The sequence below is a fragment of the Gopherus flavomarginatus genome, chromosome 16 (assembly GCF_025201925.1).
Source record: "Gopherus flavomarginatus isolate rGopFla2 chromosome 16, rGopFla2.mat.asm, whole genome shotgun sequence".
Taxonomy (NCBI): Eukaryota; Metazoa; Chordata; order Testudines; family Testudinidae; genus Gopherus; species Gopherus flavomarginatus.
In genome coordinates, this window is record NC_066632.1 from 23,811,803 (window position 1) to 23,834,969 (window position 23,167).

At 48.6% G+C, this 23,167-nt stretch overlaps 1 protein-coding gene across 3 annotated transcripts in view; it reads left to right on the plus strand.

Moving 5' to 3' along the window:
* The first annotated feature begins 326 nt into the window (after positions 1–326).
* Positions 327–23,167, plus strand: part of CSRNP2 (cysteine and serine rich nuclear protein 2) — a 29,816-nt gene continuing 6,975 nt past the window's right edge. For all 3 annotated transcript variants that reach the window (XR_007769790.1, XR_007769789.1, XM_050925298.1), the window contains exons 1-3: positions 327–493; positions 19,273–19,527; positions 21,068–21,327. Coding sequence is in view for 1 of the 3 variants with exons in the window: in XM_050925298.1 (XP_050781255.1) it covers positions 19,377–19,527; positions 21,068–21,327 (411 nt within the window). In the remaining 2 variants the exon portion in view is untranslated. The remainder of the gene's footprint in view (positions 494–19,272; positions 19,528–21,067; positions 21,328–23,167) is intronic.

Genomic DNA, 23,167 nt, shown 5'->3' on the forward strand with positions numbered 1-23,167 from the left:
GGTTTTTAACCAGCAGGTGCACAACTGTCTTCCTCCCATGCTTCTTCCCAGGGCCTGATTTTCCTTTGCAGCTGCGGCAGCTTCCGTCTCCCAGCCGTATCCACCTGGACCCGCCGCTTTGCGGGCTAGGCCATCGACTACAACTCCCAGCAAGCCCCTCCTTCCGGACTCCATTTCCCAGCGGCCATTGCGCAGGCCGGGCTGTCAGAACTCTATTTCCCAAGCGGCCCCGCGCCCGGGCGGGGGGAAGTCACGTGCTCCTGGCTATATAAGGGGAGGCGCTGCGCCGGCAGCCCCATTGTTATCGCGGAGCGGAGCCGGGGCGGGTTTGTCCGGTTAGAGCCCGAGAGCGCCGAGCCGCCTCCGCCTCCGCCCGGCCGGACCCTCCCCCCCGCTCCCCCTGGCGCGGAACCGCCCGGGAGCCCGGGCCTCGCCCTGCAGCCCCGGCCCGCTCGGCGGGGAGGAGGGAGCGGCGGGGAGGGACCCGCAGCCGGTGAGTGACGCGGGGGCAGTGGCCCCTTCCCGCCCGGGAGGGGGGGCGTGGGGGCTGCTTCACCTCTCGTTGGAGGGGACAGATCTGGGGGGGGCTTTTCCCCTCACGTCACTGGGGGGGACAGATCTGGGGGGGGCTTTTCCCCTCACGTCACTGGGGGGGCAAACATGGGGGGGCTTTTCCCCTCACGTCACTGGGGGGGCAAACATGGGGGGGCTTTTCCCCTCACGTCATCGGGGGGCAAACATGGGGGGGCTTTTCCCCTCACGTCACTGGGGGGACAAATCGGGGGGGGGGCTTTTCCCTTCATGTCATTGGGGGGGCTCGTCCCCTCACGTCACTGGGGGGGCAAACATGGGGGGGCTTTTCTCCTCACGTCACTGGGGGGGACTCTTTCCCTCACGTCTCCTGAGGGGACAAATCGGGGGGGGGGGGCTTTTCCCTTCATGTCATTGGGGGGGCTCGTCCCCTCACGTCGCCTGGGGCGGGCAAACATGGGGGGGCTCGTCCCCTCACGTCATCAGGGGGGCAAACATGGGGGGGCTCGTCCCCTCACGTCATGGGCGGGCAAACATGGGGGGGCTCGTCCCCTCACGTCATCAGGGGGGCAAACATGGGGGGGCTCGTCCCCTCACGTCTCCTGGGGGGGCAAACATGCGGGGCTCGTCCCCTCACGTCTCCTGGGGGGGCAAACATGGGGGGGCTCTTCCCCTCACTTCTCCTGGGGGGATTGGAGCATTTCCCATGTGTGGGGGGGTATATGTGGTTGGAAGGGGTGTTGGGGAGGGCAGATAACAGCATCTGCTCCCCCTTGGGTGGGGCAGTCAAGTGGTGTTGGAGGATAGGTGGGATGACCCTGCTCCCTTGGGTGCTGGTGCGGCGGCTGCATAATGAGGGGGCAGGTGGACCATCCCCTTCATCCCTGAATGTTAATGGGAGGACTTAATCTTATAGGATTACCATTGGGGGGGGGGGAATATGGGGCAGCGGCTCCCCCTTGGATGGGGTGTTGTGCTGAGGGTTGCAGTGTGGGGCTTTTGGGGGGAGAACATCTGGGTTATACTCCTTGAGTTGGAAGCTGAGAGGGATGAGCTGTAGGGGTCATTGTGGATCCTTCCCTGGCCTAGGGTCACAGGAGACATTGTGGTTTTTTTGTGGGGGAGGGGGCAGGATGGATGGAAGGTTGAGACTTCCCCCCGCTCAGGGCAGAAGGTTGAGGGTATTAAAGCATCCCAGTGCTGCATGCTGGGAACGGGCTCTTGGTGATGTGACTGGACCCGTTCTCTTGTTGGAGGTGCTGGAAAGCATGTTTCCTCACAGGCATCCAGGCCAAGGGGTCAGTATGCCACTGGCATGCTCCCCTCCCCCACCCCCATTTATAGCAGGAGCTAAGGTCACAGAGGGGATAGAGCTGGCCCTGTTGGAGTCTTGCAGAGCCATAGTAACCTCCGTGTGCCCCCCTCTTTCCTTCTCACTGACACTATCAGGGCAAGCTGCCCCCTCAGCTTGATGCTTCTCTTTTCGCCTTGGTTTGAGTGTGAAATCTTTCCCTTTTAAACCAGGCAAGGAAAACATCAGTAAAGCCCAGCAGAGTTAGTGCAGTTTGACTCTGTGACCTTACGCCTGTCCTGTTTGAAGCGTGGCTGGGAAGAAGGTCATGGATGAGTATGGATTTCCCTATTGTTATCCAGCAGTAACCCTAATATCAAAGTTTTTGGAACATGACCTTGATGCCCATCAAGTCACCATGGGTGACTTGGAGCTGATCAAGCCTTAAAGGCCTGATTCTGATCTTAAACGGGCCTCTATGAGCATCAGCATGTATTGGGGTTGCACCTTTTGCAGATGAGCTTAGCTGTGCCGAGGAGGTTCTATAAGAGTTTTAAAAGGTATGTCTAGCCATAGCATTTGTGAAAGATATTATCTTAGGGTGCATCTACAATAGGAAAATTCAGGTTATATTTACCTCTGGTGGTAGCAACCATGTAAGCTGTAGTATAGATGGGGCACATTCTACTGCAGATACAGTGGTGAATATAAATAAATCTGTGCCTTGAGTGTGCTATAACTTTCACCATTGCTATCACTGGTGGAGAATGGAGAGTCTGTATCTTCCATGATCTGGTGTGAATCTTGTGGTTCACTGTACTTCCAGAACCTGTTGTTTTAATGGACAGACTGAGACCTGATCTCTGGCATGTCAGCCCTACTACAGTTGGAGCATGGTGTGTGTGAAATAAAATAGTCACAGATCTGAATGGCTGACAGAGGATGATAGCTGAACCCAGTGGGAAATCCTGACTGGTTTGTAAACAGCTTGGGCAATAACTGCTGAACTCTTGACATTTACTGGGAAGCTGTCACTTTGTGCATCGTCTTAGGGATTGTCCCATCACAGTGGCAAGTCTCTAATCTGGTGTGTAATTAACCTATTTTCTGTGGCTTGTTGACATGGGTTTTTGAGGACACTGTGTAGAAGCCATCTGAGGTCTTGACTGGGTTCTCTGTGCTCTCACTATACTTGAAAGGTGAAACTCTTGGATATGCATCCAATCAGATGGTGATGGGAACCTTAATGATTATTCACGTTCTTGTTACAAGCCTCTAGTTTGATACTTTCAACTTCTGGAACCTGCAGAGAGCTTCATATCCCCCAGCCCCTGTTGAAATGGTTACCATACACCCTCTGTTCTAGCCCTAGTCAGTTAAATAGAAGTTGATGATTGATTGTACTTCAGAAGCGATTCCCTCAATCAAACCCAGTGCAAATCGCTATACCATGTGTCTATCAAATACATTCCACAGGCTTATTAGAATGCATGCCCTTGTAAAAGGGGTGGGGTGCTTTACTTGCCTTTAGGAGGAATGGTCGACATGGGGTTAGATTCTTTGTGGTTGCTATTTCTTCTCTGGCATTACAATCATTTCATGGTGTTTGTTGTGTTCAGTATTGTGCCTTGGAGAACTGTATAATCGAGACTCACTAGTATGCTGGAGATGTGTAGACCACACGTGTCTGTCTGGCATTCGCTGAAGCAAGCCACTTTACATTTATTTTGAAACAGTTTAGAGTATTGACTACTCTGCATGCTGGCACAGGTATAGAATTCATTTTATATCTAATGCAGCTACCAACACCTGGCCAGTGAGAGCAGCTGTAGTAAGGGTTTCTCTAGTGTATGTATTACTTTGTGGCTTTTGCTGGTGTTTGTGGAGGTCTCTAGATGTGGAGTAGTAGCTATTCACGGCTCTCTCCCAGACCCTCAGCATGTTTCACTGTTCTCTCTGACATCATGTTACACCAGTGGGGTGTGTTGCTCTGCAGTGATGGTGCCGTGTCATCCTGGGCAATGTTATTCCTGCTGCATAATTGCTAACTAGTGAGATCATTGTCTGAGATCTTGAGTGAGCTTAGCCCACAGCAGAGGGGTATGAACCCCTTTCTCTGGAGGCTTCAACTTGGAGGAATGTGAACCTCCCTTACCTATTTTGTTTAAAATAAATAAATCATCTCTCTTAAAATAGCTGCTGGAAGCAGCCTCGCTTCTCTCAAGTAAACGTGAAAGCGCAGGCTAGTTCCTGTTCTTATTAACTATTCCTCATGTCTTAAAGCTGCCTTGACTGAAGAAAATTGGAGTTTAACATTTCACAGCATAAAATGGGGCCTTTCTGAATTTCTGGACTGATCTGATTGAGCATAATCCATTCGTAAAGGTGCCGTGTACCACCTAGAGCAGGAGTGTCGAGTTAATTCTGTGGATAGGGATGAATCCCACATTTAATTATGGTTTGTAGACCAGACGAAATGTTGAGGCCTGTGTGGTGTCCTTGAGCCACAGTGGGGCTGCCATTGATGTCAGTGGCAGTGTGCACAACAATGGAACTAAAAGTTTTAATTGTCATTTATTTTTCAGTCCCTTATTGTCAGAGAGAGCATCATCCTGTGGGAGAATATGCTCCCCTTAAGATCCTTGCAATTTCTCTTTTCTTCCTCTTCCTTTCTCCTCTTCCCATCCTCTTCAGGAAACTCATGATTTCGTCCCCCTTCCCCATCCATCTGCTAAAATGATCAGCAATGAAATAAAGTGCTGTCAGCACTGGCCTCTAAAGTTCTCACTCCTGTGAGACCGCTGCAGGGCAGGGAGTTCACACTTCTCTGAATCATTATTTCTTCAAGTATGATTGGTCCCTGTATGTATTCCAAACATGGATGCTCATGCGCACCACGCACCAGAGTTAGATGGCTTTCTTAGCAGAGTCCTTTGACCCCCACACGTGTCCTCTCATGCTCACAGCTGAGAGTTTTTTTTTTCCCAGTTCCCTCTTACCACCATATGGCCGGAGTCTTAGCTTGAGAGTGATAGTTGTGCACAGCTGCCTTAGTGTTTTATATTTCTTCTTAAATAGTGTAATTTTCTCTCCCGTTTGGGGAAATGGGCTTTAAGAACTGTGCCTCTTGTCCGTGCTCATTTTCTGTGATCGACAAGCACCAGAGTTGCCGCTGCTGCTTTGGCGAGGCCTGTATCATAGCCCAGTGTGCTATTTGTAAGTCCTTCGCACCCTGAATATTGGAGGCTCGAGAGCTTAGCTTCTGGAAATTAATGGAAGAACCCATGCACCCCAGGGTGCACCCAGATCCGGGACCCGCAAAACCACCAGTACAGAGACCATCACCACCGGTGAGCGCCCTGCCGAGCAGCTCCCAAGCTCTGGATCCATTGGTACCAAAGGAGATGGACAAGCCCTGCCATGAGGGTAAAAAGCATGGACCCAGGCCTAAGAGCAGATCCCCATCCTGGATTGCCCAGCGTTTCCTCCCCGAACCGTGCCAGATCAGATGAGAGGTCGCATGTGGATCCAGCTGGACCAGCACCCAAGCTGCCTCACACTGAGAGCAAGGCAAAGTGCAAGTGGGATTTGGTGGTATTGACGACTGCCTCGATAAACCCACAGGCACCCTCACCAGCATGCGCGCTGTCCGTCATGACAGTGCCTCTAGGCTCACTGGATCAAGTAGCACCACTGTTGCCATCTGGACCCTCAGCTGTGTCCAGGGGGACACCATGCACTCTTTGGCAGTTGGAGCCTCTGCTCTTGATGGAGGAGCTGCTCCTCCCATATCTACGTTCTCCGCTCCTCTCCAGACCCTCGCTTGCCACTGTACTTCTGTCTCCAGCGGATGAACCTTGCTGCTGCTGCTGCTACCAGAGAAGCATGTCCTGTTGCCATATCACAGCCCTCTGGTACCAGCAGTACCCCCCGTTGCTGGAACCGTCTTCAGAATCTGAGGGTCTTTCAGAGCTGGAGCCCTCCTTTTCTCCCAGGCCCCGTCGGAGTCCGGACTTGCAGCCCAAACTGCCATAACCTTCCAGCTTTCGACCCCACTGCAGAGGCCTAGTACCGTTATCCGCTAGATCCACCAATGCCCAGGGACACTTCTTTTTGGCCCTTTTTCACTTTCCATACCGTCAGTTTACGAGGCAAAGAAAGATATGGAACTGGTTCCACAGTGCTGCTTCGTCACTGGATGAGGCTCTTATTTCTCCCTGTTTGATGACCGCTCCCAGAAGCAGGAATTGCTTCAGATGGTGGTGGTGGACCTGAGGATTCTGTTGGAGATCCAGGTCATGCAGCATTCGCTCCTGGACATCCTCCAACCCTAGGAACTCTCTCAGACAGCTCTCCTCATCAATGAGACCATTCTGCAACAGATGAGGATAGCATGGTGCACTTCTGCCTCCTATGCCCCCACACCAAAGAGAATAGAGAGGCAGTATTTTGTTCCTGCTAAAGGGGCAGACTTTTTTTTACTCATCCAGCCCCAAACTCTCTTGTGGTCCATGCAGCAGCAAAACAGGCACCCCAGCACCCTCAAAAAATTTACTTCCCCAGACAGAGTTGCAAAGAGGATGGACCTGCTAGACAGGAAGGTCTGCTCCTTCAGCAGGACTGCAGTTCCGCATGGTCAATTATCAAGCTCTGCTAGCCAAATATGACTTTAACAACTGTAACAGGCTAGCAGAGTTCAGGGACAAGCTGCCACCAGACCAACAGCAGCAATTCCAGGCGCTGGTGGACGAGGAGTGACTGGTGGCCAAGGTGGGCCTCCAGACTGCTGTGAACACAGAGGACACATCCTCTTGGTCTCTGGTGACTGAAATGCCCAGTGACTCATAGCTCCAGTTGTCCAGATCTCCCAGGGAGGTCCAAAACTTGATCGAGGACCTCCCCTTGATTGAGCACTAATTATTCAATAAGACAGATGAATCCCTCCATTCTCTGAAGGACTCTTGAACCATGCTTAAGTCTCTTGGCATTTACACCCAGGCCCTGAGACACAAGCTGCGGCGGCAACCGTTCTGTCCCTGACCACATGCCCTCTCACCAAGATACTATCAACAGCAGCTGGAGGTGCCACATGGACTGCTCTGCTCACAATGCCCTCGCTTCCCTTCCTCTGCCACAATCACTTGCTTGACCCAACCCAGCAGCAGTCAAAACAGCAGTTTTGACATGCAAGATCTCATGCAGCACCCCATGTTGTCATTGGGGGCCATCGTCCCCTATTTGCCCACAATTGGGGCATGCTCACATGGACATTTGGGTACTGGAGATCATCCATCATGGATACTCCATAGAATTCCTATCATTTCCTCCTCATCACTCCCCACCCAGGGCTTCCGTTGGGAACCCATCCCTTCAACGCATCCTCCAAGAAGAAGCAGACATTCTGCTTCTCACTGTACTTCCTCATCCTGAAGAAGGGTGGAGGGTGGCACCCCATTCTAGATCTTTGGGTGCTCAACGCCTTTATCAGGAAATCCAAATTCCATATGGTGATGCTGACATTGATTGATTGATTATCCCAATGTCTGGGGCCTGGTTTGTGGTTATCAACGTGAAAGATGCCTACTTCCATGTCAGCATTCACCTGACCCACTGGAAATTTCTCCGCTTCTGCGTGGGTCACCACCATTACCAATCCTGAGTCCTCCCCTTTGGCATAGACACAGCTCCATGATTCGTTGCCAAAGTTGTTGCCATAGTAGCAGCATATATGCGCCGCTTTGGCTATTCGGTGTATCCCTACTTCAAAGACTAGCTCCCTTGTCATGCTATCCTGACAAGAATTCACCTCTGCCATCCTCGCCCTTCGCGCTCTCTGGGTATTTGCATTAATGAGAAGTTAGACGATCGACTTTATCAGCATGCGGCTCTACTCCATTGCAGCATGAGCCTTCCTTCTGGAGGACCTCTTTGCAACACTACAGCGATGATTGTGGGCCTCTGCCACAATCTATGCACCGTGGTCTGCCGTTCTCTCCCTCCTTGGACATATGGCAGCCTGTACTTCCGTGACATTACAGCCACGTCTATGCATGCATTGCCTCCAGTTGTGGCTCCTCTTCATTTACAGATCCCAGAACAACCATTTGGAGGCTCCTCTTCATTTACAGATCCCAAAACGACCATTTGGAGGCTGGGGTGGCTGTCCCCCACATGGTTCTGGCCTCCCTTATCTGGTGGACTTATGGCTCCACCCTAAGTTCTTCCCAAAGGTGGTGTCAGAATTCCACCTCAATCAGTGCATCCACCTCCCTGTCTTCTGTCCCAAACTACACTGCTCCCTGCACTCCCTTAACGTCTGCTGTGCATTGGCATTCCAGCTCCATAGGACCCATGCTTTTCATGCATCAGCAAATCTGTAGCCATTGCTGACTGGTCCAAGGGCCAGGCTCTCTCTCTTCCCAACAAATCTCCAAATTGGTCTCTAGGTGCATCCGTGAATGCCACATGCCATTCAACATATTGCTGCCTGATAGAGTTACAGCACGCTCAGTGCCAGCAGAAGTAGCCACTTCGCCCTGCTTAGCAGACATCTCGTGGCAAGACATCTGTTGTGCAGCAACATGGCGATCCGTACACACATTCACATCCCACAATGCCACCACCCAAGGGGCAGCTGTAGATGCTGCAGTGGGCCACGTTGTAGTATAGACTGCACTTCCTCTCGCATCCTCGCACCCCCCTTCACACTGACTTCTACACACCCACGTTTGGAATGCGTATGGGGACCCTCTGTCAAAGAAGAAGAGGTTACTTACCTGTAACTGGAGATTCTGTGAGATGTGTGATTCCTATTTGTATTCCAGTACTCACCCTTGATCCCCTCTGCTGCAGACTTGACTATTCAGCAGTAAGAGAGTCGCTGGAGAGGCATCGACCTGCATGGCTAGTTCTGCACTCTGCGAGCATGACGGGATGCACAACGTGTGTGCAGGTCAACAGGGCATTGCTAAGAAAACCGTCTAGCACATGGTGTGCATGTGCACCCGCGTTTGGAATAATAGGGACCATACGTATCGAAGAATCTCCAGTTACAGGTAAGTAGCCTCCTCTTTTCAGTTGCCCATGGACTCAGAAAGGCAGTGAAAGACTGGGTACACTTGGATCTTGTTTCGAAGGTTTTTTTCATAGACATGGGCTAGAAACTGCCCCTTTTTTGTTTAAAGCTAAAGATCCTACTACCTCATGCAGGTGACATAACTGCAGCAGGTGGACTGGGTGTTCGACACTCGTGGCCTAGAGCAAAGATCTATTCTAGGAGTCGTGTGAGAACAGAATTCACTTTTTGCCTTTTATCCTTTACAAGCTGCTTATTTAATGACAAAAAATTAAAAAGAGCCAAAGTTGCCATGTTGATGTGATCAGTGTCTTGTGTTCCCACAGCTGCCTTATGTGTAAACATGACCAGGCCAGCCACTGCATTCTGCAGTGTGAAAACCTGCCCTAAGCAAAAGAAGTTTCAAAAATTACACTGCAGTTTGTTTTTTATTAAAAAAAAAAAAAAAAAAAAAAAAGAGAGAGTGAGAGATGCTGGTACTGTATAAGCTTTCCAGGCAGTTGGGCATGAGGCAACCCCCAGAATCTGAAGCTTAAACAGTCCCTCGCCTGAAACTCTACGGCAGTAGTTGTCAAACTTCTGTACTGGTGACCCCTTTCACATAGCAAGTCTCTGAGTGCGACCCCCCCCTTATTAATTAAAAACACTTTATTTATATATTTAACACCATTATAAGTGCTGGAAGCAAAGCGGGGCTTGGGGTAGAGGCTGACAGCTCGCGACCCCCACCCATGTAATAACTTCATGACCCCCTGAGGGGTCCCGACCCCCCCAGTGTGAGAACCCCTGCTCTACGGGCTGAGAGCAAGGGAAGAAATATTAAACTTTTTTTTTTTTTTTTTAAATTAGGAAGTGGTACTGTAGTGACTAGCCAGATGCCAATGAGTAGCAGACTTGTGGGATCTGGCTAAGGCTATTCCTACAGCCAGTGAGTGGGGGAAAGAACCAAATAAAAGATAAGAAATCTGATGAGGAAACAGTGATCAGAGTTAACCAAAAGACTTGAGGTTGTAAAGAGTTTCCCTTGAGTCACCCCAGGGCATTGAAGTTTTGATGCCTTCGTTTCCACTACATGTGGTGTGAATGAGATTACTCCATGGAATTCTTGACTCAGGCAAAATGAGGGTCAGTGTCTGCTTTATAATGAAAGTTTAGGGAGTCTTACAGCTTGCCTACACAGGGAAATTCACCAGAATAGCTATTGCAGAATAAGGTATTGTTCCCCATGTGGACACTTTTTTTTTTTTTATTCCGAACAGAAAACTTTTTATTCTGGAGTAATCACTGTGCTTCCAAAGATGAGGTATTGTCCTGAAATAGAATCATTTTTATTTTGGTATAGTGTGTCCACAAGGGGAGCTATTCCAAAGTAACTTATTCTGCAGTAGCTCTTCTGGTGAATTTCCCCATGGAGACAGACCCTTAAGCAAGTAGGAAACCAGTCTGTAAGTGTGTCTCAAGTAGATTAGATGCCCTCAGCCCATCATCTGGCTGAGCTATTGTTAAGGTTCTGGGTGTCAGCTATACCTGGGTCCCTGCAGAACAACTCCATTTTGATTACAGGAAGAATAGTTTCAGCTGTGAACATGGGAGATGAAGGAAGCAGGAAGGACTATGGACATGAAGCTGCTTTTTCTCATTGAAGGATAAAAGCGCTCCTGAGTTCATTCTGGTATCTGGTCCCAGCAAATGTCCTTAAGGAACAATAGTGATGCCTTTTTATGTGGCTAGCGTTGCATCTAAAATAATTCGCTCACCTGCTTTCCTGGGGATTTTTCTGGCATGTTGACCAGAGATCAGTGAGAATGGATGGATTGGGACTTGCTGTCATATATTCTTCTCCAAACGTTGCTTGGTGGGAAGGCGTTCGGTATTTTCTGTACTGCTTTTACCAACAGGAAGTCCTTTGAATGATCTAAGCATTCTTTGGCAGCTTTCCGCCTCCAGTGGTGATGTGTTGACGGAAGGATTTCTAATTGTGACCTGAAAGCTGGAACCTGGTGGTGGGTGCTAAATTTATAATGGGTTACAGATAAGTAACTAGACTCTCCAGCTACAATGTGTTACTGGTAGGGCCTCATGGATCTTTTGCTTGTTAATCAGCCCAGTACTAACTAGCTTTGAACTGGTAGCCGTCAACTTTCTTGAAGATCTGAGACAAAGGAGATGCTATTGAAGTGTGCAGTCTTTGGGCATGATAGCCTCAAACTTCTTCCTGGTATGGACCACATCTTAATGCAGAGGCTACCTTGGAGACATGCCTGTCCTTGCATTCCTGATCACGTGGACTTTCCTTTCCCCTTCCGTTCATGCTAAATACCCTGAGGCAACCACAGCAATTGCTGACATCAAAGATTTCGTTTCCATTTATTAAATGGCATACAAAGAAGCTGAAAACAAGAAGAGTTGATATGATGTGACCAGCCGTGGAGCACAGCATGGAAACCTTTGTCCTTGGCCGGCTTTTCCTAGTTGAGTTCCCTTGCCTGTTGCCACCTTTGGTGATTGAATTAAGCTTTTCTCCTCCTATGCCCTTAATCTATCCACCACAGCTGTTGTGCTCACCATCTTGTCCTGAGCGTCCACCTTTAATTACGTCAAGGGCATTGTCTTTGGGCTCCCAGAGTCCCTGCTCTGCAGAATTCAGCATCTACCTTCTCTCCAGTGCAAAACAGGACCACTCTCACCCGCTCCTCAGATCTTGCCTTCCACTGGTGCTCTTTATTTTCTCCCTCTGAAAACTCTGCATGGATTTGCTCCAGTTCACCTTGTAGCCTTGGTCTTCTTGTGCTTCCCGTCTGCTCTGCTCTGTGCCTTCACACAAGCTCACTGCTTTTGGTGTAAGGGCCTTCACCATTGCAGCTTTAACTATATCCAACTCTTAAAGCCGTTCTGTCTTGAAAAATGTTACCTAAGATGACATTTTATATTTTAAAAGCCGTCACTTTTGAGGTATGAATCATCCCTTCCTGCTAATTCTGCATGTAGCACTTGTCCTGCTCTGATAACATACCAAAATCCTAATCCCACTGAATAGCCCTAGTGAATGTGAACATAAGAATGGCCGTACTGGGTCAGACCAAAGGTCCATCTAGCCCAGTATCTTGTCTACCGACAGTGGCCAATGCCAAGTGCCCCAGAGGGAGTGAATCTAACAGGTAATGATCAAGTGATCTCTCTCCTGCTGTCCATCTCCACCTTCTGACAAACAGAGTCTAGGGACACCATTCCTTACCCATCCTGGCCAATAGCCATTAATGGACTTAACCTCCATGAATTTATCCAGTTCTCTTTTAAACGCTGTTATAAACATGGCACAAGAATGTCTCCTAATAGAAAGACGCTATGGGGAAATGTCTTAAATGTTTCTCTGGTGCAAGGGTTTTGGCATAGGATACTTGCCAGCTCTGCCTGTATGCCCATTCCCTGTAGAGAGATTAGCAGATGCATGTCTCTTGGACTCGAAGGCTCCAGAGGTCTCTGTGCAACCTGCCGCTGTGGGTCTCAAATGTTTTTTACAAGTGCAGTTTCTATAAATTCAGGTAATTTGATACAGTGAATGAATGAAACTGCCCTTTTCCTCTACTCTGCAGCAGGATGTGTGTGCTGTGCAGGGACAGCTGTCCTCCCCTGCGTACCGGGGAAAGGAATTGAGCTGATGGAGAACAAGCTTCTCTGGGTAGGGTGATTGGCTAGTGTTCCAGGATTAGCTGGAATTCTCTCACTGCTCTCTCCTCCTCCCTGGCACCCTTCTCAAATTTATCTTTGCTCCCTCCGCCAAAGAAATTACACCCCTCCCTCCTTACCCCCCCCCCCCTACACACACACAAATAATCTACTTTGGTTCTGCTGGCCCCTTTGTAAGGAGTCTTTCACTGTTCAGCGCCTGCTGCTCTCTTCTCCCTTTCCCATCAGCACTTTGTTCCCAGCACCACAGGGCTATTCAGAAAATATTTGAAATTCCTTCCTGTAATGAGAAGCAGGTGATCTATCCCCCATTCAACCGTGGATCTCCTTTTAGGGGACAGTCTTAGAGACCCCTTCTGTTGGGGTCTGGTGCTGCAGAAGGGTCCAGGGCATGTCACATGTGGTTTGCTATATTATTAGTTCCTTTAAAAATATATATGTTTTAAGGCCCTGTAAGGTGAGTCTTGGAGAACGAGCTGTAGGTTAATCCTCTCCACTGTGCATGGGCTTCTGAGTGAGCCAGCAGGACTGCAAACAGTGGCGTACCAGGGAGTAGCAGACAGGATGCTGCTGTTAACCTCTTAACCCCACGGTGAAGAAACTCATTAGGATGAGAACCCAAGTGACTGACTTCTGCCAGGCTGTATGCTGGAGGAGGCAAGCTCCACCCACGCTACTGTATTGCTGAGGGAGGCTAATTCAGAAGTGCACAGGAATCTGGAGATTCATTGGAGTTCATTGTTAATTAAATTCTTGACCGTTTGTGTTTCTTTTTCCCCTAAGGAGAAATCAGGCCACTTAATACTCAGCCGAGGTAACATGCTACCGTCAGACGTGAATAGGGCCACGTGCTTCCAAAAGAGACTCTACCTCTTTTAGCACTTGTTATCAGAAGCTTCTTTTCTTTCTTTTTCCTCCCTGCCACCTCGTGAAATATTTTTTCAATGTCCCTCACCTGCTGTGGGTGATGAGTGGAAAAGGAGGAGATATGCCATTGGGCCCTGAGTATAGTTTCTGCTAGTTGAAGGAAGGGCGCCTGCTGCTGCCGCTGCTGTCTTGTCCCATGATGATGATATCAGGGCATGAAGTTTGAGAACGAACTTGGCAGTTCTTATGGGCCCTTTGTAAGGCTTCGATCCAAGATGTCAAATCTGAAGAGCTTCAACTTCCCCAGTATGGTTCTGGATGCCCATTGCATACAAATGCATGATGTCCAAAGGAGCAGAAGTCTATTTGTCAACACCTCTGCTGGAAACCATAAAAAGAGATGGATCACTTTCCCTGTATGCAGTAGCATCTTGTTTCTGAAACCTCTTCTGCAACTTCAGGTGGGAATATGATTGCCAGAGCCCCATTAACCAGAGATTTCTTCTAGAACCATCTCAGTATCGCAATGAGGTGGGAGATGGACTTTACTGTGGGGGCGGGGGGGTGTACACACATACATAGCTGTACAACCCTCCTTCAAACACCACATTATGGTTTTGATTTGACTTCCTCTGCCCTTTCCGGTTTTGGCTCTTTGCTCCAACCGTCTGTCTCCCCACATCAGTCTCTTACCATCTTCTTTTCACCCTGTTCCCCTCATTCCCCTTGCTTTCAATGTCCCCTCTTCATTCACTTTCCTTTCCATTTAGCACTCCTCAAAAACAAAAAATTGTGGTTCACATGCTGTTTGGTGCCATCCCATTGTTCAGTCTGCTTTTGTGTTCTACTCCTTCCCCCACCTCGTTTCTGTCTTGTCTATTTAGACTGAGATCCTTGGCACCGACTGACTACTACTCTCTGCAGTGCCTAGCACAAGCGGGGCCCTGTTCTTGGTTCTTAAGCGCTACCGTCATAAAGAAGACAAAAAATAATTTACCATATTGGATCGCACTCAAGGTCTGTGTAGCTCGGTGTTCTGTCAGCCAGCAGTAGCCAGTGTCATAATTTTCAGAGGAAGGCATAAATACAGCCAGATGTGGGATAATCTGCCCCCCACCCCATACCCCATCTGACATCTCATCCTGATCTCTAATAGAGATTGGCTCAAGTCCTGAAGCATAAGACTTAATATCCCTTCCAACATTTTTGTTGTCATTAAGTAGGATAACACTGGACATTCTTGTTATCCATATACATTGTATCTCAATAGGCAAGATGGAAGGAGAAAGATTTTGGGAGGGACTTGACTGAGACGGAGGTGTCTTGAAGGAGACGGAAGAAATTTCCAAGATGTATTGGTGAGAAGATGACGACGGAGGTATTGAGGCAGGCGCCATTGGCGTTGCAAAGGGAGGTGGGAATGTGAAAGATGATCAGGTCAGATGTGGGCAGAAGCTTGCTGCAGAGCCTTGGAGGCAAAGGCAGACCCAGTGAACGGGATGTGCAGCGCAAAGGGGAGCGAGTGGAGCATCTCCAAGGGGAGAGGTGATATTCTGGTCAAACAACTGAGCAGGATGTCTTTGGCGGCAGCAGCAGCAATTTGGAGGGATTCAATAGTCCATTGAAAGCATCTGGACCTCAGTCCAGTTAAATCTGCGCAAACCCTTGTGTAGATACTGATTTTGGGTTGAAGAGGGGCTTATTTCAGTTTAGCTTAAACCAGTTCCTAATCAATTTAAGCTAAAATAAAACATGCCTGGTTTAAATCAAAATAAGAGCATCCCAGAGCCTTTGGCACTGGGTTAACTAAATCAGTTTAACATTCCACCTCTTCAACTGGTGTAACTCTGCTTATAGGCAAACCTGAGGATGCTATTGCTCAGCCTCCTGGGAGTAATTCGATATTTGCAAAGCGCTCCTTGACTTCTTAGCTTCTCCTTTTCTGCTGTGTCAGCTGTATGAGACTCACAGATTTTTACTCCGCTTGTTTTTGGGGCAGGGGGAGTAGTCTCATTTCGTCTTGATTTTGAAGAGGTTGGAGGCCCCCAGAACCCTGGAACGAATCCATGCACTTTTAACTGTTCAGAGCAGGGAAGAGTCCAAAGCTGGAAGCGAAGGGGTGGGGCTACTCCCCATTTTGTTTGAAGGAATCGAGCGTGGAATCGTTTGATTCCCCCAGGAAGCTCTGTCCTGCGGTCAGGAGCCTCTCTCCTCTCCTGATACATGCAGACAGCTGACATGTTTTTCAAACCCATTTGTTCAACTTGTTGCCATGGGAACAGTTGCTAGCTTGTAGAAGGGAATAGACAAGTGCAGAGAAGACTGAGGGGAGGGGGAAGGCTGGGTGGGTGGGTGTTGGGCTCAGGATTCCAACCACCGGGGATGTGGCCTGGAACCCAGCCCTGCTCCAGGAGAAATGAGTTTTAAAAACTATCCAGAACACATGCAATGGTCTGGGCAAGGTGTAAAGGGTAGGATTTCTCTCTTTGGCTTGTTCTGATAGAGTTTTGTGTTATGGTTTGAATGGCACTTTCTATAAACTCCAGCCTAACCCTGAGGAGGAGATCTCAGCATTTGGCTGGCCTTATCTCATTCTCCTGCCCTTCAGACCACTTGCCCATCAGACCTCACCTCTGAAGACAAAGGTCTGGACGTCTGGGTCTCTCTCTTGGCTCTGGTGGAGATGCTTTATTAAAAAGCATAAAGACTCTCTTCCATCTAGCAAGGAGCTCAGAGGATACTGTCAGCTGCCCCAGGTATCCCCGAAATATTCTGTATTCATCTGCCTCAAAAAAAGGGCGCAGATCAAAGTCATTCTGGTCCAAATCCTCAGTATCATAGTGACCTGTGCCTCTAAACATCAGGCACAAGAGAAATGGTGCCTGTTTCACACCGCTCTGCTGTTTCTTGACTTGGCAAGAGAACATTGCTTTATAATGAATGTTTCTCTCTGCTTGAAGTGGGGATGGGAAGAGAACTACCCACTTTGATTCAGTCTCTTCTCCCCACTGAGTTTCTGAAGTGCCCAGTTCGTTAGGAGGCTGGGTGTGTGGCCTTTAGAGGCAGCGCTAGTTAGTGGTTTGTTCCTAGAACAGTCCCCAGCTCTGTATTTGCTGTGGAAATCAGCTCGGAAGACAGGGCTGAAGCCAAGAACAATGCAGCTGGTTCTACTTTTTCTCTGCATTCAACTCAGTCCTAGTGTTATTAGCAAATACCCTATAAACCTGTGACCTGTTACACTTGTCTTCTCACTGGATCCTAAAATGAAAACTTGATAGAATCATGGCTGCTTTTGTGTATAGGAGCCCCTGGCTTCCTGTGATGCCACTTCTAAGCTAAGGCCTTGTCTACATGGGAGAATTGAGTGTGTTTTACCTTAAAGGGGGTGATTTTAAACCAGTTTAGTTAAACCGGCGCAAATGGCTGTGCAAACTCCTGTATTTTGATTTCAGCCAGGCTTATTTTCATTTAGCTTAAGTCAATAAGGAATTGACTTAAAATAAACCACTATAAGTCACTCACTCTTAAACCGAAATAAGAGTGTCTATGCAGGGATTTACACCAGTTTAAATAGGTTTGAAAACTGATCTAAGCTTACATATAGGTGTGACTTTCTTAAACTTACACCCTGAGAAGAGTCACTCAAATTGCAGTAAGTTATTAAATATCTCATGATGTGATGCTGGGAACTGTGTTCTTGGGTATAGTAGAATCTTGATTGATTGGGTTTGTTTTTTTGAACACCAATCTTTTATACCACCAGTTATATGAACTATTTTTTTTTCCCAATGGGGGGGGAAAATCACATCATGAAAGGGATGTCAATGAAGAACTAGTCGACATCCCAGTGCCTTGGAAATTGCTTTTCAATGGTTTGAAGGACAAGAAGAAAACAATGCAGTGTACCAGATGGCAGCTTGTGCACTAAACCTACTGTAATTTTGAGATGTCCAATTCCATGAACTCTTCAATCCCCAATTATTTAGTAAAATAGAGGCCCTGTTGTATTTGTGGAAGCTACAGGCATCTACTCTTATCGAGCTTGATATTCAGCTAAACATGTGCCATATGAACATAACAGCCATACTGGGTCAGACCAAAGGTCCATCTAGCTTAGTATCCTATTTTCTGATAGTGGCCAATGCCAGGTGCCCCAGAGGGAATGAACAGAACAGGTAATCGTCAAGTGATTCATCCCGTTGCCTCAGTCCCAGCCTATGGCAAACAGAGGCTAAGAACACCATCCCTGTTCATCCTGGCTAATAGCCATTGATGGACCTGTCCTCCATGAACTTACCTAGTTCTATGCCTTTGCCATATGCCTTTCTACTGTGGGACTCATGTAAAGCTCCATTTTTGTGTTAGCTTCACGCTTACAATCTGACCCTCGGACTTGTTTTAAGCATGAGATTCTCCCATAGTTGCAGAGCAGACTAGACAGAGATAGTTAGATAAGAATACCTGGGCAGGGTTGTCTGATCCTGTTCCCTCTTCTGTGGAATCCTTTTAAGTCTTTATAGCTTGTACGCCTCCATGTGTGGTAAACATTGTTCACAGTCTAGCATAGAATCATAGAATATTAGGGTTGGAAGGGACCTCAGGAGGTCATCTAGTCCAGTCTCAAATAGAAGTCTCTTCTGAACCATTCTTGATATGGTTCCTCTGTGCTAATTTGGCCACCATCACCCCAGTAGCATAGGTCCAGCTGATTCTAAATATGAAATCTGTTTGATTTAGGCTTCTTGTCCAACTTCCTTTGTGGTTTGTGAGCATGCATTTTTCCTCACCATATGCTACACACAAGACAGGGACAGACTTTTTTCTCCCAGTCAGCTGAGTGTATCGGACCACATGTCTGACGTAACATGTTGAGGAATAGGAAACCCAGCTGGCATCTAAGGCTACATCTACACTACAGCATAAAATCGAAATTACTAAAACCGGTTTTATAAAACCGATATTATAAAATTGATTTTATGCGTCCACACTAGGGCACATTAATTCGGTGGTGTGCATCCATGGTCCTAGGCTACCATCGATTTCCGGAGCGGTGCACTCTGGGTAGCTACAGTAAAAGAATGAGACCAATAACTTCGATTCCCGTCCACACTAACCCTAAATCGATATAGTAATATCGATTTTAGGGTTAGTCCTCTCGTTGGGGAGGAGTACAGAAATCGATTTTAAGAGCCCTTAAAATCGATTTAAAGTGCCTTGTAGTGTGGACGGGTACAGAGTTAAATCGATTTAACGCTGTTTAAATCGATTTAACTGTAGTGTGGACCAGGCCTAAAAGTGTAAATAACTTAAATTCCATGCAGGACTTCTGTCTTGATAAGTCTGTAGCAAAGGAGGCATCCAACCCTCCCATGTTCTTGGCTCATACAGAAGTGTCATGACAGAACCAAGTGGGGTGTCGATGGTACCTGTGAGCAGCAGAGTTTGCTGGAGTCCTGGCACAGAGTTCTCTGTAGCCTTTTCTATTGCCTCTCGTGTTGGCTTATCATTTAATGCATACACATCACTGTAGCACTAAGGGTTTGCCACTCTGCTGCTTTTCAAGAAGTGTGATGTTACTGGTGCTTATAACCAGAAGTTTTGAGGGGTCTTGATGCCCTAATTTGGAAAAGCAACTGCTAGGAACTCAGTCCAGTAGCCCCTTTCCAAGAAGGTGTTTGGCAGCCACTGCAGCAGTGCATGTTGTGGAGATGGGGGCTGCTGTACAGCGGCCTGTAGGTGCCTCGGTGTAAGCTCAGGGGCTGTAGCTTGGTGCTGGTGGATTGCTGACTTTCTCTCCCTCATGCTCCCTGTTTATCTCCAGGTACCCGCTGAGGCTCCACGATAGCACTGGGGCTGGTGGTGGAGTTCTTGCAGCTGATTTCTCCTTTTTTATGCTCTTTGGCTCTCCATGCGAGCCAGAGACAAATGGATGCGATCGCCAGCGGCAGCCTGAAGAGGAAGTTTGAAGATGTGGATGTGGGCTCGCCCGTCTCCAACTCGGACGATGAGATCTCCAACAGCGACAGCGCCGACAGCTGCGATAGCCTCAACCCCCCAAGCACCATGGGCTTCATACGTGAGTGGCTGAGCTGGGGGAGGGGGAGCTGCAGAGCCGCTCTGTGGCATTTCATTTGTCTGACCTCACTGGTGGACCCAGCATCTGGCTCTTTTCACAGTTTGGTCTCACTAGCATGAGACAAGTGCAAATCGCATTTAGAGAAATGTTGGTGTCCTTGCTTTGTGGGCTGAAAACATAGTCAAATGGGTTTTCTCTGGACAGATCTGGTCTTTGCCCTTCCATCTTCTCACACTGGGTTCAGTTAGATGACCTTGCCTGACACTGGGACTGCAAATGAGGGGTGCATGACAAGCAGTCTCCAACCAAGAGCACAGCTGAGGTGCTTTTATTTTTATTATCTATTTCCCTGAGACTCTCTAGGGATGCTTTAACATTCAGTATGGAAGTTGAGAAAGTCCAGTTCTCTCCTACGCTGCCCAAACTCCCGCCCCTCCCCAACAGTGGATGAATTCAGGCATGTGTGATACATCCACCTGACCCTAAAAGATGATCCCTGCTCCATGCTCCAGAGGAAAGTGATGAGGCTGGGAGTATTGGCAATGGTCAGGAAAGATCAGAGGAATTAGAAATTCATAATTCCCCTCCAGCCCCAAATTTACCATCCCTTTAAATAAACCACTATCAACTTAGCTTATTTTAAATCCACTCACTTTAAAAAAATATTTTGGATTAGAAAATCACTTGCCTTGTAGTATTATTAAAAAGATTTGGTGGTTTTTTTTTGTTTTTTTTGTTTTTTTTTTTTAAAGAAAAATTTGGAAGGGATTTTTCTCTTCCCCTTTTTGAAAGGTCTCCTGGAGCGGCCCAAAAGCCAAGCCATCAACCCTGTTCTGGCTCGGCTCTCCTGCCTTCTGCCCTCTCTGCATGTCTGCTGCCTCTTCAGTTTCAGCCTTGCTGCTCCTGTTCCCAGTGGTAAACCCCTTGGGGTGTCAGAGAAGGGGGATGTGCTGTCAAAAAAAAAACAAAAACCCAGTGGTTCTGACTATGGACAAAGTAAATAAACTGATAAATATGAGCAAGAGTGAATAAGTGTTTCCAGTGAAAGGAATTTTAGGGCTTACTTGCCAGAAATCTTCAGCTGGAAATGTGATTTCTCCCCTTCTCATGGTTCTTCTAACCCTATCAGACATTTACAGCCAGAGAGTGTGTCCGTATTCCTGGGACTGGCCTCCCTTGCCCCACTCCCCAAATAGGGTCCTCTGAATGTAACTCTTGCAAAGCCCTAAGGGTGAGTAAGGCATTTCCACACATGAATTCCTCCTCAGTGAGGTGCAGGGTATGGGCTGCTCTGGAAGTTGGCCGCCAGTCCTGATGGATGCAAACATCCTGCTTATCCCTCTCCCTCCCATCCTTGCACCTCAAATCAGCTGATCAGTCTTTTCAGGCACCAGTGCATCAGCAACTCAGAGCAAACCTGCCAGGGTCCATGCTTCTGCTGTGTTGTGGAAGAGCTGGAGGCAGTTGTGGCATGAGTAGGGTCCATCCAGAATCCCATGCTCTCACCCTATGTCTAATGCTCCCTTCTCTCTGCTCTCAGCTACATCCATCCTGAAGAGGCAGAAGCAGCTGCGCCGGAAGAATGTGCGTTTCGACCAGGTGACCGTGTACTATTTCGCCCGACGCCAGGGCTTCACCAGTGTGCCCAGCCAAGGGGGCAGCTCCCTGGGCATGGCCCAGCGCCACAACTCCGTCCGCAGGTACACGCTGTGCGAGTTCGCCCAGGAGCAGGAAGTGAATCATCGGGAGATCCTCCGGGAGCACCTCAAGGAGGAGAAACTCCATGCCAAGAAAATGAAGGTATCACTGACACAGAGTAGGGGAGCAGGAGGGGTAAAGGCACATAAGAGCTCAGTGACTGCTGGGGGAATCCCCAGTCCAGGATCCTCTGTCTGGCCAATAGCAGCTGCTTCGAAGGATGGTGCATGAAACCCAGCAGTTGGGAAGGCATGTGATAAGCAGCCCCCAGAGGAAGTGTCTTCCTAACCCGCCCCTCACCCCGGTAGCAGGAGGGTTTGACTTAAATCCTGAAGGAGGAGGGCAGAGATCTTTTTAATATTTGCTCTTATAACTCTGGATATTCCCGTCACTGTAAATATGCAGTCCTTTTTTAATCCTGTTTGAGCTCTTGGTGTCAGTGGCATCTGATTGGAAAGGAGTTCCACTGGCTGCGTGTGGTGTGAACAGGATTTCTTTTGACCTCATTTTAAAGTGTGCTATCTGCCGCTGTTGCTGAATGTCTCTTGTCCTCACATTCCAAGAGTGGGTGGGCAGAGGCGCCTGGTTGCCTTTCTCCAGACCAGGCACGATCTTGCATTCCTCCGTCGCTATTGGCATGGAGAAGGCAGATCGGACATCACTATTCGCCCCTCCTTGGACTGCAACTGCCCTGCAGCGGGTCGGGGGGTGGATATCTGACAGCGAATTCTGGGGGGATTGGGACCCAAGCTGGGAACAGCCAGATGTGGGGATGGACGACTGAGCTTCCTAGGGAGCAGCCAGAGGTAATTTTTTGTCTCAAGTCGTTTACGTCTCTCTATTGTGGGTGTTGACCAGAGTGAACAAATCTACGATGGGCGCAGCCTGGCAGAATCCTGCCAGTGGTGTGGCTGCAGCCTGGCACGCTAAGAGAAGATCCTGGCTGGAGCTAAACCTCCTCTCTCAGCCTGACACTAGGTTTTCTGTGAACTTGCCCAATTTCTATCCAGCTTCGAGAGCTGAGGCACAGAGAAGTCTCACTCAGTGGGGCATGCTATCCCCAATGGGTGAGTACCTGGCTTGTGCCCTGGGGAGGAAGTGGGGGGGTTCCCTAGAGACTGGACTTCCCTTACTGAACGGACATGTCTGTCTGCAAAGCTAGCCCTTCAAATTAGCCTCTTGCTGCCATGGCAACCTGCTTGACAAACAGACACACATCCATCCAGCCTTTAAAGAGCCCACCTCAAACTAGGGCTTTTCCCCTGCTGGGGCGTGTGGCTGCAGGGTGGATTATGTGGGGCAGACACAGGGGTGCAGAGAGACAGGGCAGATGAGCTGGGGTCTGTGAAGCACCTGCAGCCAACGCAGTCACGAGCAGGAAGTCAGTGGACTTACAGCCACAGGACTGAAACCAGGCCACAGGACTGAAACCAGACCCCTGTCCCTTGCCCCAGTGCTGCTCCTGTCCCAGGAAAAAGGACTGTGGTCCTGGGGACCTGGCATGAGCCATCAGTACTTTGCCAGTGGCAAGCAGGGCTATAGAATTGCCATCTGTTGCGGGGAACCTCCTGGATTGCAGAGAATGAAGGTGGAGTCACTCTGACCTCCATGGCTCCTGAAACGAGCGTTATTAAGCGGAGTTATTGCATCATGTCTCTCTCAGGAATTTTCCTTCTGCCTCCACAAACCTGTGGCTTGTCTGATGAAAGCAGCAGCCTCTAGGGTATTGTCACGTATTCCAGCAGCAGCTTCTCCATCATGCCTGCGTTAGGAACCCTGAGTCTCTGCATTTAAAATAGAAATGGGGAGGAAAAAAGCCGTGGCCATAAGAACACACTGTACTGTCGGTTTCCAAGGGTTTGAAGAGCAGAGGGAATGAAAGATCAGCCACTGCTTGGCTCTGTGTTCCTGTCGGGCTCCATCAGGGAGTGTCTGTCATTTC